Source organism: Vipera berus (genome assembly GCF_964194415.1).
Source record: "Vipera berus genome assembly, chromosome: 7".
NCBI lineage: Eukaryota > Metazoa > Chordata > Lepidosauria > Squamata > Viperidae > Vipera > Vipera berus.
In genome coordinates, this window is record NC_138209.1 from 19581964 (window position 1) to 19596740 (window position 14777).

The 14777-nt window shown below is 40.1% G+C and overlaps 1 protein-coding gene across 1 annotated transcript in view; it reads right to left on the reverse strand.

The window, feature by feature from the left end:
• The window catches only part of LOC308671238 (alcohol dehydrogenase 1B-like), a 41694-nt gene that overhangs the window by 6042 nt on the left and 20875 nt on the right, over positions 1-14777 (reverse strand). The window contains exons 9-12 of the mRNA XM_081333338.1: positions 7934-7955; positions 6840-6941; positions 3034-3172; positions 15-102 (exon numbers count right to left, since the gene is read on the reverse strand). Of these exons, the coding sequence (XP_081189464.1) occupies positions 15-102; positions 3034-3172; positions 6840-6941; positions 7934-7955 (351 nt within the window). The remainder of the gene's footprint in view (positions 1-14; positions 103-3033; positions 3173-6839; positions 6942-7933; positions 7956-14777) is intronic.

Here is a 14777-nt window from a genome sequence, read left to right on the forward strand (position 1 = left end):
GAACAAAAACTCACTCATTCTTCTTGCACAGGTTGCCTCTAGGATGCAGGCAAGTACTGCATTTGCCACATTGTGGGAGAAAAATTGGAATGACTTTGTCTCCTGAGAATGAGAAAAAGATATTATCAATGGGCCTGAAGCTTCCAGAGAGCTTAGTGGCAGAAACTAAATAGCAAAGATATCATCATCATCATCATCATCATCATCATCATCATCATCATCATTATTGATCATTGCACAGTCAGCCAGATGTTCAGACTGGATTTGGCATTTTTGTCTACCTATTGAGTCCTTACCAACTTCATTAGAGCCTTGGTGGAGCAGTGGGCTAATGCCTCCTTAAGTAACACCAGCTGCCTGCAATTAGTGCAGGTTCGCATCCCACCAGGCTCGAGGTTGACTCAGCCTTCCATCCTTCCCAGGTAGGTAAAATGAGGACCCAGATTGTTGGGGGCAATAAGCTGACTTTGTAATAATGCCGCTTGGGGTGTGTGTGTGAAAGCCCTAATAAGCAGGCATATACATAGAATGAAGGCTACTGCTAAGCTTGTAAGCCGCCCTGAGTCTTCGGAGAAGGGCGGGATATAAATGGAATTAAAATAAAAATTATTATTATTATTATTATTATTATTATTATTATTATTATTATTATTATTATTATTATTATTATTATTCGCACAGTCAGCCAGATGTTCAGACTGGATTTGGCATTTTTGTCTACCTATCGAGTCCTTACCAAGGACCTGGGATAGGCAGATGTGGATGTTTGATGGTATTACAGATATCGTCGCAGGATGGATGCAGTTCCCAGTAAGGCCGCCTTTTGCAATTGACTAATGGCGAATTTGTCAGTGCCAATGGTGTTCAAGTGGTGCTCCGGTTGTTTTGGGATTGCACCCAAAGCACCTATTACTATTGGTACTACCCTTGCTTGCCTTTGCCACAGTCTTTCTATTTCTATTTGTAGGTCTTTGTATTTTGTTATCTTCTCCAGTTCTTTCTTGTCTATTCTGCTGTCTCCAGGCACTGCTAAGTCCACTATCCAGACTTTTTAGTCTTTCTTATCGACAATTGTTGTCCGGGATGTTATGTTGCAGGCACTTGTCTGTTTGAATTCTGAAGTCCCAGAGCAGTTTAACTTTATCATTTTCTATGACTTTCTCTATTTTATGATCCTTTCAGTTCTTGCTTACAAGCAAATGATATTTCTTGCAGATCTTCCAATGCACCATTGTTGCTACTTTGTTATGCCACTGCTTGTAGTCAGTCTGTGAGATCTTCTTGCAGAAGATTATAAAACTTTTATTCATAAAACATGAAACTCAGTCAACTGAACACTCAAATTGACTGGCACTAATGGTTGACACGGGCTGCTGCCAGCATCCTAGGTATCTCCTTAAATAATACCAGGTATCTCCTTAAAAAGGGACGCGGTGGCTCAGTGGGTTAGGACGCTGAGCTTGTCGATCGGAAGGTCGGCAGTTTGGCGGGTCGAATCCCGAGTGCCGCGTAGCAGAGTGAGCGCCTGTTACTCGTCCCAGCTTCTGCCCACCTAGCAGTTCGAAAGCACGTAAAAATGCAAGTAGAAAAATAGGGACCACTACGGTGGGAAGGTAACAGCGTTCCGTGCGCCTTTGGCGTCTAGTCATGCCGGCCACATGACCACGGAGATGTCCTCGGACAAGCGCTGGCTCTTCGGCTATGAAACGGAGATGAGCACCGGCCCCTAGAGTCGGAAACGACTAGCACACATGTGCGGGGGAACCTTTACCTTTACCTTTTTATCTCCTTAAAATGTAAGATGTTCCAAGTAGCGCAGTTTTTTGTAGCTTTGCTGGAGTTATTGCAGGAAGCTGCAATTTCTTGATGTATTTTGTAAAATTTTTGAACATAGTTCCCAGTGCCCCAATGACAATGGGTATCACTGTTACATGTTTCATCCATAATCGTGCAGTTTCGATAGCCAGGTCACGGTATTTCGTAATTTTTTCCAGTTCTTTTTCTTTGACTCTGGCATCTCGTGGTACAGCGATATCAATCAACTGTACGCTTCGGTTATCTATGACTGCGATATCTGGCGTGTTGTGTTCCAAATGGCGATCTGTCTGTATTCGGAAGTCCCACATGATCTTCACCCTCTCATTCTCGACAACTTTTTCTACCTTATGTTTCCACGACTTTTCGGACACAGGAAAGTCGTATTTATTACACAATGCCCAGTGGATTAGTTTAGCAACTTGGTCATGTCTAGCTTTGTAATCAGTTTGCACAATTTTCCTGCACTCACATATTAAATGTGAAACAGTTTCAACTTTGTCATTGCAAAGTCGGCAATTTGGATTGACAGTAGATTTTTGTAGATGATGATGATGATGATGATGATTAAACTAACAGTTCTGGAGAGAACAATGCTTGTGGTTTATTGTAGGATATAGTTGAGGAGATACTACTAATCTATTGCTAGTATTTTCATTTAGAATTCCAATAGCACCCCTAAATTTCTGAACTCAAATCACTTACAGGTAATCCTTGACTTATAACCACAACGGAGCCCAAAATTTCTGTTGCTAAACAAGAGAGTTATTAAGTGAGTTTTGCCCCATTTTCTGACCTTTCGTGCCACAGTTCTTAAGTGAGTTATTGCAGTTGTTAACTTAGTAACATGGTTTCTAAGTGAATCTGGCTTTCCCATTAACTTTGCTTGTCAGAAGGTTACAAAAGGTGTTCACATGACCCCAGGACATTGCAACTGTCATAAATATCTGCCAGTTGCCAAGCGTCTGAATTTTCATCATGTGACCATGGGGATGCTACAACTGTCAGAAGTCACTTTTTTGGTGCTATTGTAACTTCAATTGATACTAAATGAATAGTTGTAAGTTGAGACCTACCTGCACAGCATTTTTAATTTCTAGTGGATGGTTACCCTATTGATTTTATTCTTATTACATCATTTTTCATTCCTAGTGGTTGATTACCTTATTGATTTTATTCTTACTGGGGAAGGTTTTGCACTGATAATTCTGAATTTACCTGGTTTCATACTGGTAACACCTTCCCCCACACTCTCAACCACACCAGCTGCTTCATGACCAAGAATAATAGGTAACTTTGCCTTTACTGCACCACTTACAACATGGTCATCTGACCGACAAATTCCAGAAGCCAAAATCTAGAAGAAAGGTAGAAGATAATTCATTGGAGTATATTATTTTAGGCTTAAATTACAGTAATGTGACTTCTATGTTCAATCTTTGAACCTCAATTTTCAGGCAGAGCTATAAGTGCAATTATTAAAACTGGTAACTTCCTGTAGAAAAATGCACTTAAAGTTTTTTTTAAAAAAAGAAGTATTGGAATTATTTAAAGATTACAAAAATTACTTCTAAAACTTCATTCATTTTAAAAAGCGAGATAACAAAAATGAGAGACAGTTTGGCCTAGTGGTTAAAGCTCCAGGCTGGAGACCAGGAGACTATAAGCAATATTCTCGCCTTAGGCATGAAAGCTGGCTGAGTGACTTTGGGCCACTAATGTCAGCTTATAATGTCAGGCTCAGCTGACAAGTCAAATCCTGTTGAAACTAACAGATCAATATTTGATTTATCCCAAAAAGGGGATCCTGCACCTGTGAACAAATGCTAGAAAAGAATTTTTTTTTTTAAAAAAATGGTCTTACACAGCATTTTTGCCTAGCATTGAAAAGTAATGATTAGCCTTGGTAAACCTCCTTGATGGCAAATTTCTAGGGGTGTGACACCATGTACGTTCTATCACATAAATGTCAACTCATACAACAGAAACACCTGGAAGGGGTCTTCAATATAGGGCCAATCACCTGTTGGAGAAGTCATCATTTAAGAAATGGCTGACATCCAGGTGATTTAACATATTGCAAATATCCTGGCACAGGGGTAGGCAATCTTGGCACAGGGGTAGGCAATCCTGGCTCTTTTATGACTTGTGGATTTCAACTCCCAGAATTCCTGAGTCAGCATGGGTATTGAAGTCCACAAGTCATAAAAGAGCCAAGGTTTCCTACCCCTGTCCTGGCATCTTAAACTGCATTAGCAGCAAGTTGAGTCTTTGAAGAAGAACGCAACATTTTCTCAATAACTGGCATCAGTTCATATTCTAGGTGCTGCCTTAGCTACTGAAAATTCTGCTTTCAAGAAAGTCCATTGGTAAGCTAGTTGAAGAGATACTGCGTGACATGACAAATTTTTTCTTTTTTTAAAAAAATCCCATTTATATCCCGCCCTTTTCCGAAGACTCAGGGCGGCTTACAATCTAAAGCACAATGTGCTTAGCAATAGCCTTCATTCTATGTATATACCTGCTTATTAAGCGGCATTATTACAAAGTCAGCTTATTGCCCCCAACAATCTGGGTCCTCATTTTACCTACCTCGGAAGGATGGAAGGCTGAGTCAACCTTGAGCCTGGTGGGATGCGAACCTGCACTAATTGCAGGCAGCTGGTGTTACTTAAGGAGGCATTAGCCCACTGCTCCACCAAGGCTCTTTTAATACATACAAGGCTCTTCAAATACATATCTGGCTTAAAAATCATACTCAAAGGGTATTCCTAATCAAAATGGACCAGGACAGATAGTCCAGGAATTAGAAACTAAATCCTATGAGACGTTAAAAGAACTAAAAGTGTTTACCTTTGAGAAGATTGGCAGAGGGACTTACAGTAGCACTTTTTAAATAATAGATAAGATATTACACAGGGGACAAAACCTGTTCTCTCTCACCACAGAATGCAGGACTCAAAATAATAAATTTAAGTTACAAGAAGGCAAGTTCTGATCGAATATCAGGACAAACAGCAGTTTGTTATTACAATTTATATCTAGAGATATAGCAAGCCGTCCTCTGCTTGCTGTGTCTTAACAGAGGCTAGACAATAATTTGTGAGCCCCTTTTTACTTTGGATTTTTAATTCTGATCCATGCATTGGATTTGTATTCCTTAATAACTTGTCTTAAATCTGATTCTAGAGTGAAGTGTTTCACAACTTGACAGCTTTAAGATGTGTGGTCTTCAACTCCCAGAATTCCCCAGATAGGGGGGAAATGGCTGGGGAATTCTGGGAGTTGAGGTTCACACATCCTAAAGTCGCCAAGGTTCAGAAACTCTGCTATAACATATTACTATAATTTAAGGGCAGATCCCGATGGGCGTTACTGCATCAGTGTGTTTACAGCCTCACTCATAAAATGCCTGATGCAAATTTCAATCCAATCCATTCTCCTGATTCTTTTTTTTTCCTCATTCAAAAGTCCATTTCCACTGTGTTTTTCCTGAATTACTGAGCACAATGCATTTGAAAGTAGTCTCCACTGCATCTTGGGGAAGTTGCTAGGATACACTTCACTCTAGGAGCTACAGAAGTTTCCATCCATATTGTTAAACCTCTTAAAAAAGATTATGGCATTTATTTGATCTGGTCCTTTGAAAAGATAAAAGAGTAGGTATTCTCAAAAGAAATTAGTAGTTTAATTGGTATCCAACTGCAGATGGTAAGGGTGGGGGAGAACCAGAGGCTGCTAGCCTGAGAATAAGACATTAACTTTTCTTGCAAATTTGCACTATCTAGCACTTACATTATGAATTGATATGTGCTTTGTATTTTGAAACATAGCACCTATTTCCTTTGGAAGTAACACTGTCCACATAGCATTTTACATACAAAAGGGTTTCCAGAGTAGATCCTCCCTAACATGAAAATATGGATCTGCAATTATAAAGAGACTCACCTCTTGCAAGCCCATTTAAATTATGCAATCAGCCAACATGTGACATATATTGCAGCAACAGCTGATCATACCTGTTTTACAGATAACTGCTTAGATCTTTGAAGTGACCAGCTCACCCACATTATATTAGCTCCACAACAAGGCAAAGACATTAAAAGAGAAGATGGTGACATTGTTATGGTACCCTCATCTTCCCAATTGGAGGTAGATTTGTGTCACAATAGGCAATTGGGCTTCTTATCTTGTAAACTGAGGCTGTAAGGTCATGTCTTACTAGCATTGTGGTCTCATATGTTATGGTGTCCGGTGGGTGAAACCAAGTTGACAACTGCTTGTCCAGGATTTCCTCAAACCTGAAACTGGATTTTTTTTTATTGTCAGGGCTGCCTCATTCCCAAGAATGATTGTTTAGCAAGGTTCTGGGAGAAAAAATTCTTAGATATTGTTGGATCACCATCACAAATTCCAAGTCTGCAGACAGAGGAAATTTCTGTATAGTAGAACTATTTTAAGTCTGTGGTGCAGATACAGCATGTCTAAAAATCTTGTATAAGCTTTGCACCAAAGATCAAGGACTGTGGATTGTGAATCTGGACATTTGTCATGTGTTCAGACATACTGGATCCTAGATTTGGTTGCACTGAATGCAATCTAAAAATGAGCAGAATTCTATTGGAAGATTCATATGATGTATGGAAGTCAAAGTTACCACGAAGGCTAAAAGTTCTGTTTTTTTAATTAATCAAAGTGTGTCATAGCTTTTGATCACGCTTAATTGTATTTTAGCAAAATGAGAAAAGCTTTATTTGAACTTGAACCTTCACAAGATGTTAGTCTCTCTTCCAGCCAGTGTCCTCTGTGGGCTTGGATACCCATGTGGAGTTCCTGAACAACTGTGCTTCTAAGGTAATACTTAAGGGATTTTATCTGTCTCATTTTGCTTCCAGATCATGTCCCTCGTTCCCAAGAATGAAGAAACCATTCTAGGTGGTACTCCTCAACATACCCCATTTGAGATGGCTGTGCGCAGATAAGAATAACTTGCATTAACATGGATTTTGGTTCATTCCCTTTACCTTGATGCGAACTTCATGTGCTTTTGGTGGAGCTACTTCTATTTCCACAATACTAAATGGTTCTTTTTGTTTCCAGATTACTGCTGCCTTGCATTTGAGTACCTAAGAAAATGGAAGCAAGAGATGATTTATTGTAAGAGAAGATACTCATTCATTGATTAATCAGATATTTATAGAAAAGCCTATTCTTCTTGCATCCAAAATACCTTCCTTCTCAGCTGACTGTTGAACTCAGTTTTGACCAACCACGTTCTCTCTCTGACAACCCCTTTTCCTACAATCAGTCATGCTACAGAATAATCCATGTTAACAGTTCCTCTATTTCTTTCCTGTTCCATGTGTTGGCAAGCCCTTGAAACATTTCTTGTTTAATTAATTAGAATGGGCTTGATTTACTTTAAAAAAGAAAAGCCAGGAACCAAAGGTTTGAGCTTAAGTCCACCAAATGTAAATGCCCAAGTGAGATCTGTTGAACAGAATCCCACCTCTAAACCTACTTTTATTCTGTGCTGTAGATGGAATGAACTTTTCGGATTATGAATGGTCTTAAATGCAGAGTTTTTCAGAGTGCTACTGACAAGAAAAGTGCCAAGGGTGAGTGGGGAACACAGGAAAACTTTGGAATCAGTCTCAGGCAATTTGCCAAGCACAGTGCAAACAATTCTGTATTGTGGTATATCTCAGAAATGAATAAAAGGTAAAGGTAAAGGTTCCCCCGCACATGTGTGCTAGTCGTTTCCGACTCTAGGGGCCGGTGCTCATCTCCGTTTCATAGCCGAAGAGCCAGCGCTTGTCCGAGGACATCTCCGTGGTCATGTGGCCGGCATGACTAGACGCCAAAGGCGCACGGAACGCTGTTACCTTCCCACCGTAGTGGTCCCTATTTTTCTACTTGCATTTTTACATGCTTTCGAACTGCTAGGTGGGCAGAAGCTGGGACGAGTAACAGGCGCTCACTCTGCTACGCGGCACTCGGGATTCGACCCGCCAAACTGCCGACCTTCCGATCGACAAGCTCAGCGTCCTAACCCACTGAGCCACCGCGTCCCTCAGAAATGAATAATCACCATTAAAAGAAATAATAGTCTACTTACTTTCCCTGCAGTGCCCATAGTCCTTGATTTTGTAACAGATATTTCACCTCTTCTAGGTTATTGTACTTGGTGCAAAACAGTTTGCCTTCAAAATATGGACTGCAAAAAGCTTACTTCTCTTTTAGCTAACTGTAGTACTTTCCCAGCTCCACCCAACAAACTTAGCCACTCCTTTACTTTGACTAGTTTGATCAGGTTATTTTGTAACATCAGACAATTAAGCACACATAGATTAGCAGGAATTTACAGCTTCAGTGTAGATATTAACCGGACAAGCAATGCATAAAGGGTTGTATTACGTAAGTCCAAGAAACAGCAATTAATACGGCACGTGTGAAAAAATGCAGGGTTTACATTGGCAATCTCAAGAAACAAACATAGAAAACAAACTGCCAGTTTGTTATGAGTACAAATGAAATAATGTACTTTCTGGTTCGTTCTTGACTTTTTTTAAAAAAAAATGTAGAATTGTAAAAGATGGTGACTGGACAGCTCTAGCAACTTTATTTTGAGAATATGCTAGGACAATGAGCTTTTTACATTAGAAGAAATGGTAACTATTGATTATTATGCATGGCATGGTGTGGAGTGACAGTGAGGGAACGCATACAAAGCAAAGAAAAAAAATTCTCCCTCTTTCATAATAATAAAACTCAGAGTCATTTGATGAAATTAAATCATAGCTGGATCAAGACTTACTAAAATAAATGCCACTTCATGCTGTGCATAATTAAGCTTCTGGAATGACTCCAAAAATAGGGATGGCCATAAAATGGAAGGCTTGAAAGCAATATTTATGTCTATGGACCTACAAAGAAAATTTAGACTTTGCCCTGTTATTTTATAGAGCGGAACACTACTCTCAATACTTCTATTTGAATTCCACTTGCTGACAGACAGGGTACAATTGCCCTTGTGAGTTTTAGAAGGTATATTTGGTTGGCTGCTGTGGAGACCCAAAGTTATACCTTTGAACCTTTGCGCTTAGCTGATAGGAAAAAAGGTAGGAATTGTAAAGAGGTGATTAAAGACAAAGTTTGCATCCAATATACAACACATCAATCATATTGAAATGGCTTATGTGGTTGCAGGGTATAAGTAGAAACTGTAAAGAGACCATAAAATGCAATGTTCCTCCTTTAATAAAGGAAAGGAGAGTGGCATCACAATTGCACTACCTTCCAGTTTTGTTGTTTTATTTTATTTTAATAGATGCACTTATATCCCAAACGTTTCCAGCCTCAATTGGCCCCCGCTTTTAAGCCTCAACTATTTGCTACTGGTATCATCTCTAACTTCCATTATTTTATTTTTACCTTAAGGTTATGGAGAATGGTCTTTCTGCATGTTGACTCATCTTGTGAAAGTGGCAGAAATGTTTTAATTTTTGCTAGCTTTTTTATTCTCCAATATTCTATAGACAGCAAAAGATTTGCTGGATGACTGAGACAAGAGAGAGAAGAACCTTTAATACATTGTGCACATTACTACAGTGACTCCTTTGTTTTCACTCTGGTTTAAGTAGAAGACATGGATAGAAAGAAGCTGCTTTTCCCATCCTCTCTATTTCTCTCAGCTATTTTCGAGCCGCCACAGAAAGCCCGTTAAGAAATAGTGACTAAGACACAAGAAGCAGAATAAATGTTGTGTCATCCTGATAATATTTCAACGTTTCTGGAAATTAGTCAAACATTATTAACCCAAGACCTTTGAACATGTTGTATAACATATTGACTTTAGAGTAAAAGTGATGATTAAGCTAGGCCAGCTGACATTGCTAGTAGGTTACTTATGAATGGCCTATCCAAATTCCATGTGCAGTTGGTATATAATTATACATTTGTCTTCACTATTCAGCAAGTAAGGAGAATCTGTTCAGGAGACTTTGATAACAATATGCCATATGGAATTGACCCACTGTCAATGTATCACATTTTTCATCTTGGGTAAGTTCTTAGGTATGTCACTTCTTTAAAACAAAGATGAACACCCCCCCCACACACACAAAGTCTTGCTTCTGAAGTAACATGGAATAGGTATGGGAAGGAATATGTGCAACAGCTTGAAACTGCATACTCATCAAAGTTATTTTTAATAGGTAACCAAGAAGCCTCTGTGACTGATGAGAATCTTCAATTATTTCTTGCTGGTGAATCCTATACTTAGCATCACTAAAAGGGAAAAAAATCAGAAAGGAAATAGGATGTGTTGGGAGAAGAAGCATGAAGGAATTGCTAAGAACATACTCATGTGAGCATAATTAGAACCGAATGAATGTCATAATTCCAACCTGATGGCCAAGAGCTGTTGGGAATCCTCACCATGGTCATTTCAACAACTATTGGTAATGCATCTCCCTAGATTCCCACACAGCCTGGCTGTGTTGAAAATGTTGCACTTATTGAAAGCCTGGCTATAAATCTTGGTAATTCAGAACTGAAGATGTGATTCTGTTCTGTAGCTCCAGGTCACTTAAATTTCTCTCCTGCAGCTGAATTGAGTAAAAGTCCATTTCACATGGCTGGGAATTCCTGGTTCACCCTGTCTTCCAGGGTTTCTTCTCTATCTGCAGGTGGCAACTTGCAATGATCAGGCTTGTATTCTTGCTGGAAAAATAAATGTAGCAAGATAATATTAAGGAAGGGCATGTTGTGGTGTAGAACCAATTTTGCCCTTTGCCCTTAGTCAGCTGAAAGATCTCCTGGTTGGTTCATGAGGAATTCTGAGCACTCGGGTTTTTTTTCTGTATGTAATTTTAATTAAAAAAATTTAAACAAGAAGATAAAGACTAACACAAACTAATATAAATGAAGAAAAAAGGAAAGAAATCAAAGAAAAAGCAAAAAGTGCAGGAAAAGAAAAAAGTTAAGAAAAATACAAAGGGAAGGAAAGAAAAAGAGTGTAAAGAAATGGTTTATGATATTCTTCACAGCAGTGTTAAATACAAATATATTTTACCTCTCTCTAAAGTTAGATCAGATTACTTCTCTTTCTATAATCTATTCTATCAAAACTATAAATCACAAGTTCATTTTCATTTTTTTTTATTTTTATGCAAAAAGTCCATAAGAGACTTCCAGTCACCAATAAATGTAGATAATATCTTTTCTCTCATCAAACAAGTCACTTTACCCATTTGAGCAACATCTGTCAACTTCACTTTGCGTTGGAAATTCTGAACATTATAAGAATGTCAAGAAATTAAAACTTGTTTCTGAGGATTTGAAGGGAAGAAGTCTGTGCCTGGGTGAAAGTCTATTTCTAAAGAATGAAAGCAACATTGAAAATGCCTTTTTTTTTTTAAAAAAAAGAATAGAATAGAGCTGGAAGGTACCTTGGAGGTCTTCTAGTCCAGCCCCCTGCTCAAGCAGGAGAATCTATACCATCTCAACTCTCCAGAGATGGAGTGCCCACGATTTCTGGGGGCAAGCTATTCCACTGATTAATTACCTCACTGTCAGGAAGTTTCTCCTTAATTCCAGATTGCTTCTCTCTCTGATCAGTTTCTGACCATTCTTTCTTGTCCTGCCCTCTGGTGCTTTGGTGAATAATGTGACCCTTCTTCTTTGTGGCGGCCCCTCAAATACTGGAATACTGCTATCATGTCACCCCTATTTCTTCTTTTCTTTAGACTAGACCAGGGGTAGGCAACCTCGGCTCTTTTATGACTGATGGACTTCAACTCCCAGAATTCCTGAGTCAGCTTGGCTGGCTCAGGAATTCTGGGAGTTGAAGTCCATGAGTCATAAAAGAGCTGAGGTTGCCTACCCCTGGACTAGACAAATCCAAGTCCTGCAGCCGTTCTTCATATGTTTTAGTCTCTAGGCCTTTGATCATCTTTGTTGCTCTTCTCTGAACTTTTTCCAAGGTCTCAACATCGTTTTTGTAGTACGGTGACCAAAATTGGTTGCAGTATTCCAGGTGTGGTCTCACTAGGGCTTTATAGAGTCGTACTAATACCTCGTATGATCTTGATTCTATGCCTCTGTTTATACAACCCAGGACTGTACTAGCTTTTTTGGCTGCTGAACACTGCTGGTTCATGGTTAAGTGATTGTCCACTAGGACTCCAAGGTTCCCCCTTTAAAAAAGAAACCTTTAAAATCCTATTATTTCAGTAGATTTATAGAAGAACATCTTGCACAATGCTTTCAGAAAACTGTATTACATATAGTATATATTTGCTTCTTTATCTAATCTATTGTGCAAAATCCAGATTGTGTTGAGATATTGCATGGGGTCTTGCCAGCCCTTTAGTACTTGGCAGTCAGAGGTGAAGCTGTCTCGATTTTTTTTCCATCTGGTGCACAAATTCTTTCCCATTGCCGTTCAACATCACTCACAAGTCTGGACCTGAGAGAGCTTCATCTTTGCTTGCCAAAGTTTGATCTCTTCTGGTTTTGCGTTAATTTATTTGAAACATGACGCAAGTGGGTTGTTTTTTTTTTAAGCTCTGTGGCTCTGCAGAATTTGTGGGCAGTCTAGTTTCCCATTGATGGGAACTCTTAGCTCACCCTTCTGCAGGAAAACCTAACAACAATTACTCATGCTGTTGCTATTACATGGTTGGGCTAATGCAATATACTCTACAATGGGGATGACTTTGAAGATCACAGGGAAGTTGAGGTCCAGAAGACAGTGCTAAATGATGCCTGCTTTTGAAAGCAACAGCTGTGCTTTGAGCTCTTCATTGGCTTCCTAAAGTCTTCTAAAGTACTAGGTTTGACTTAAAATGCCTTTTATGGCTTGACATTTTGCCAGCTCCTGGACTGCATACATTTACAGAAATTGGACCAGCCAGTAAGGCCATGTTAGGAGAAACAGTTAATAGTCCCCCACTTCCAGGAAGTAAAAGAGGTCAAACTAGGAGATACTATTTTTCAGGAACAACATTAGTTCTCCAGAGAACCTTCCAAAGGAAATTAGATGGCTCCCTCCATTATTTCATTTAGCAAGATTTTTAAAACCAAGCTCCCTTGTAGAGCATTTACAGCTTAGAATAGGCCATCAGTACATACATACATAAGGGACGTGGTGGCTCAGTGGGTTAGGACGCTGAGCTTGTCGATCAGAAGGTTGGCAGTTTGGCGAGTCGAATCCCAAGTGACGCGTAGCAGAGTGAGTGCCTGTTACTCATCCCAGTTCGAAAGCACGTAAAAATGCAAGTAGAAAAATAGGGACCACTACGGTGGGAAGGTAACAGTGTTCCATGCGCCTTTGGCATCTAGTCATGCCGGCCACATAACCACGGAGACGTCCTCAGACAAGCGCTGGCTCTTTGGCTTTGAAACGGAGATGAGCACCAACCCCTAGAGTCGGAAACGACTAGCACGCATGTGTGGGGGAACCTTTACTTTTACCTTACCTTACATACATACATACATATTTAATTCTCTTTGTGCATTTATGGGTTTTATACATGTGTTTCAGTTCCATCCCTCATCTCTTATGAACGTAGACCACATACTAGTTAACACAGGTATTCCTTGACTTACAACCACAATTGAGCCCAAAATTTCCATTGCTAAGCAGGACAATTGTTAAGTGAGTTTTCCTCCATTTTATGACCTTTGTTGCCAAGGTTGTTAAATGAATACTGCATTTGTTAACTGATTCATATGATCATTAAGCGAATCTGCCTTCCCCCATTGACTTTGCTTGTCAGAAGCCAGCTGGGAAGATTACAAATAGTGATCACATGACTCCTGGACAATGCAACTGTCATAAATATGTGATAGCTGCCAAGTGCCCAAAATTTGGTCACATGACTGTAGGGATGCTGCAACGGTCGTAAGTGTGAAAACTGGTCATAAATTACTTTTTTTAAAGTACTGCTGTAACTTCAGTCACTAAACAAATGATTGTTAAGGTGAGGACTATTTGTATAGCAGATAATTCCATTTGTCCCTAAACTATTTTATGTTGATAGGTATCCAGAAGTCTCTCAACCAATAGCAGTGGAAAATTCAAAACTGACAGCCTATAAGTGTAGTTGTATTTTTGTTTTTGTTTCCTTTTTATTAGATTTTTATAGTTAAAATGTATTTCAGAGAACTTTTCTAAGTAATAATTCAGAGATGTCATCCATTTCTCTGTGAACATTCTAATTCAGGGGTCCTCAACCTTGGCAAGACTTGTGGACTTCAACGATCAAAGCAAAGGACTGGCCGAGGAATTCTGGGAGTTGAAATTCACAAGTCTTAAAGTTGCCAAGGTTGTGGACCCCTGTTCTAAGTGGCCTAGGGGCATCATAAGGGCGGCGTGGTGGCTCAGCAGTTAAGGCACTGGACTTGTTGGCTGGATGGGGTGAGCTCCCAACCTTGTCCCAGTTTCTGCCAATCCAGCAGTTCGAATGCATTCAAATGCAAGTAGATAAATTACCTTCCCCTTGGGGGGGGGGAAGATAACAGAGCTCCATGACGTTACGCTGGCCACATAACCATGGAAATGTCTTCGGACAGCAGGGGTCAATGGCCTTGAAAGGGAGATGAGTACCACCCTCTATAGCAGGGGTATCAAACTCAATTTCATTGAGGGCCGCATCAGCATTGCAGTTTCCCTAAGGGGGCCGGGTGGGCGTGGCCAGGGTGGGCGTGGCTAGAGTGCGTATGGCCTACTGGGTGGGCGTGGCCAGCTCTACATTGTTCGCATCAAGGGTGCCTATGGGGGCCTGGGCAGGAGTGGGACAGATCTGAGGGTCTCTGGCAGAAGGAGGGTCTCTGGGCCAGGGCCAAGGCAGCGGGGGCTGTTCCCTCACTGTTTCCAGGATGGCTTCGTGGGCCACATGAAACCACTTCGCAGGCCGGATCCAGCCCCCGGGCCTTGTGTTTGACATGTCTGTTCT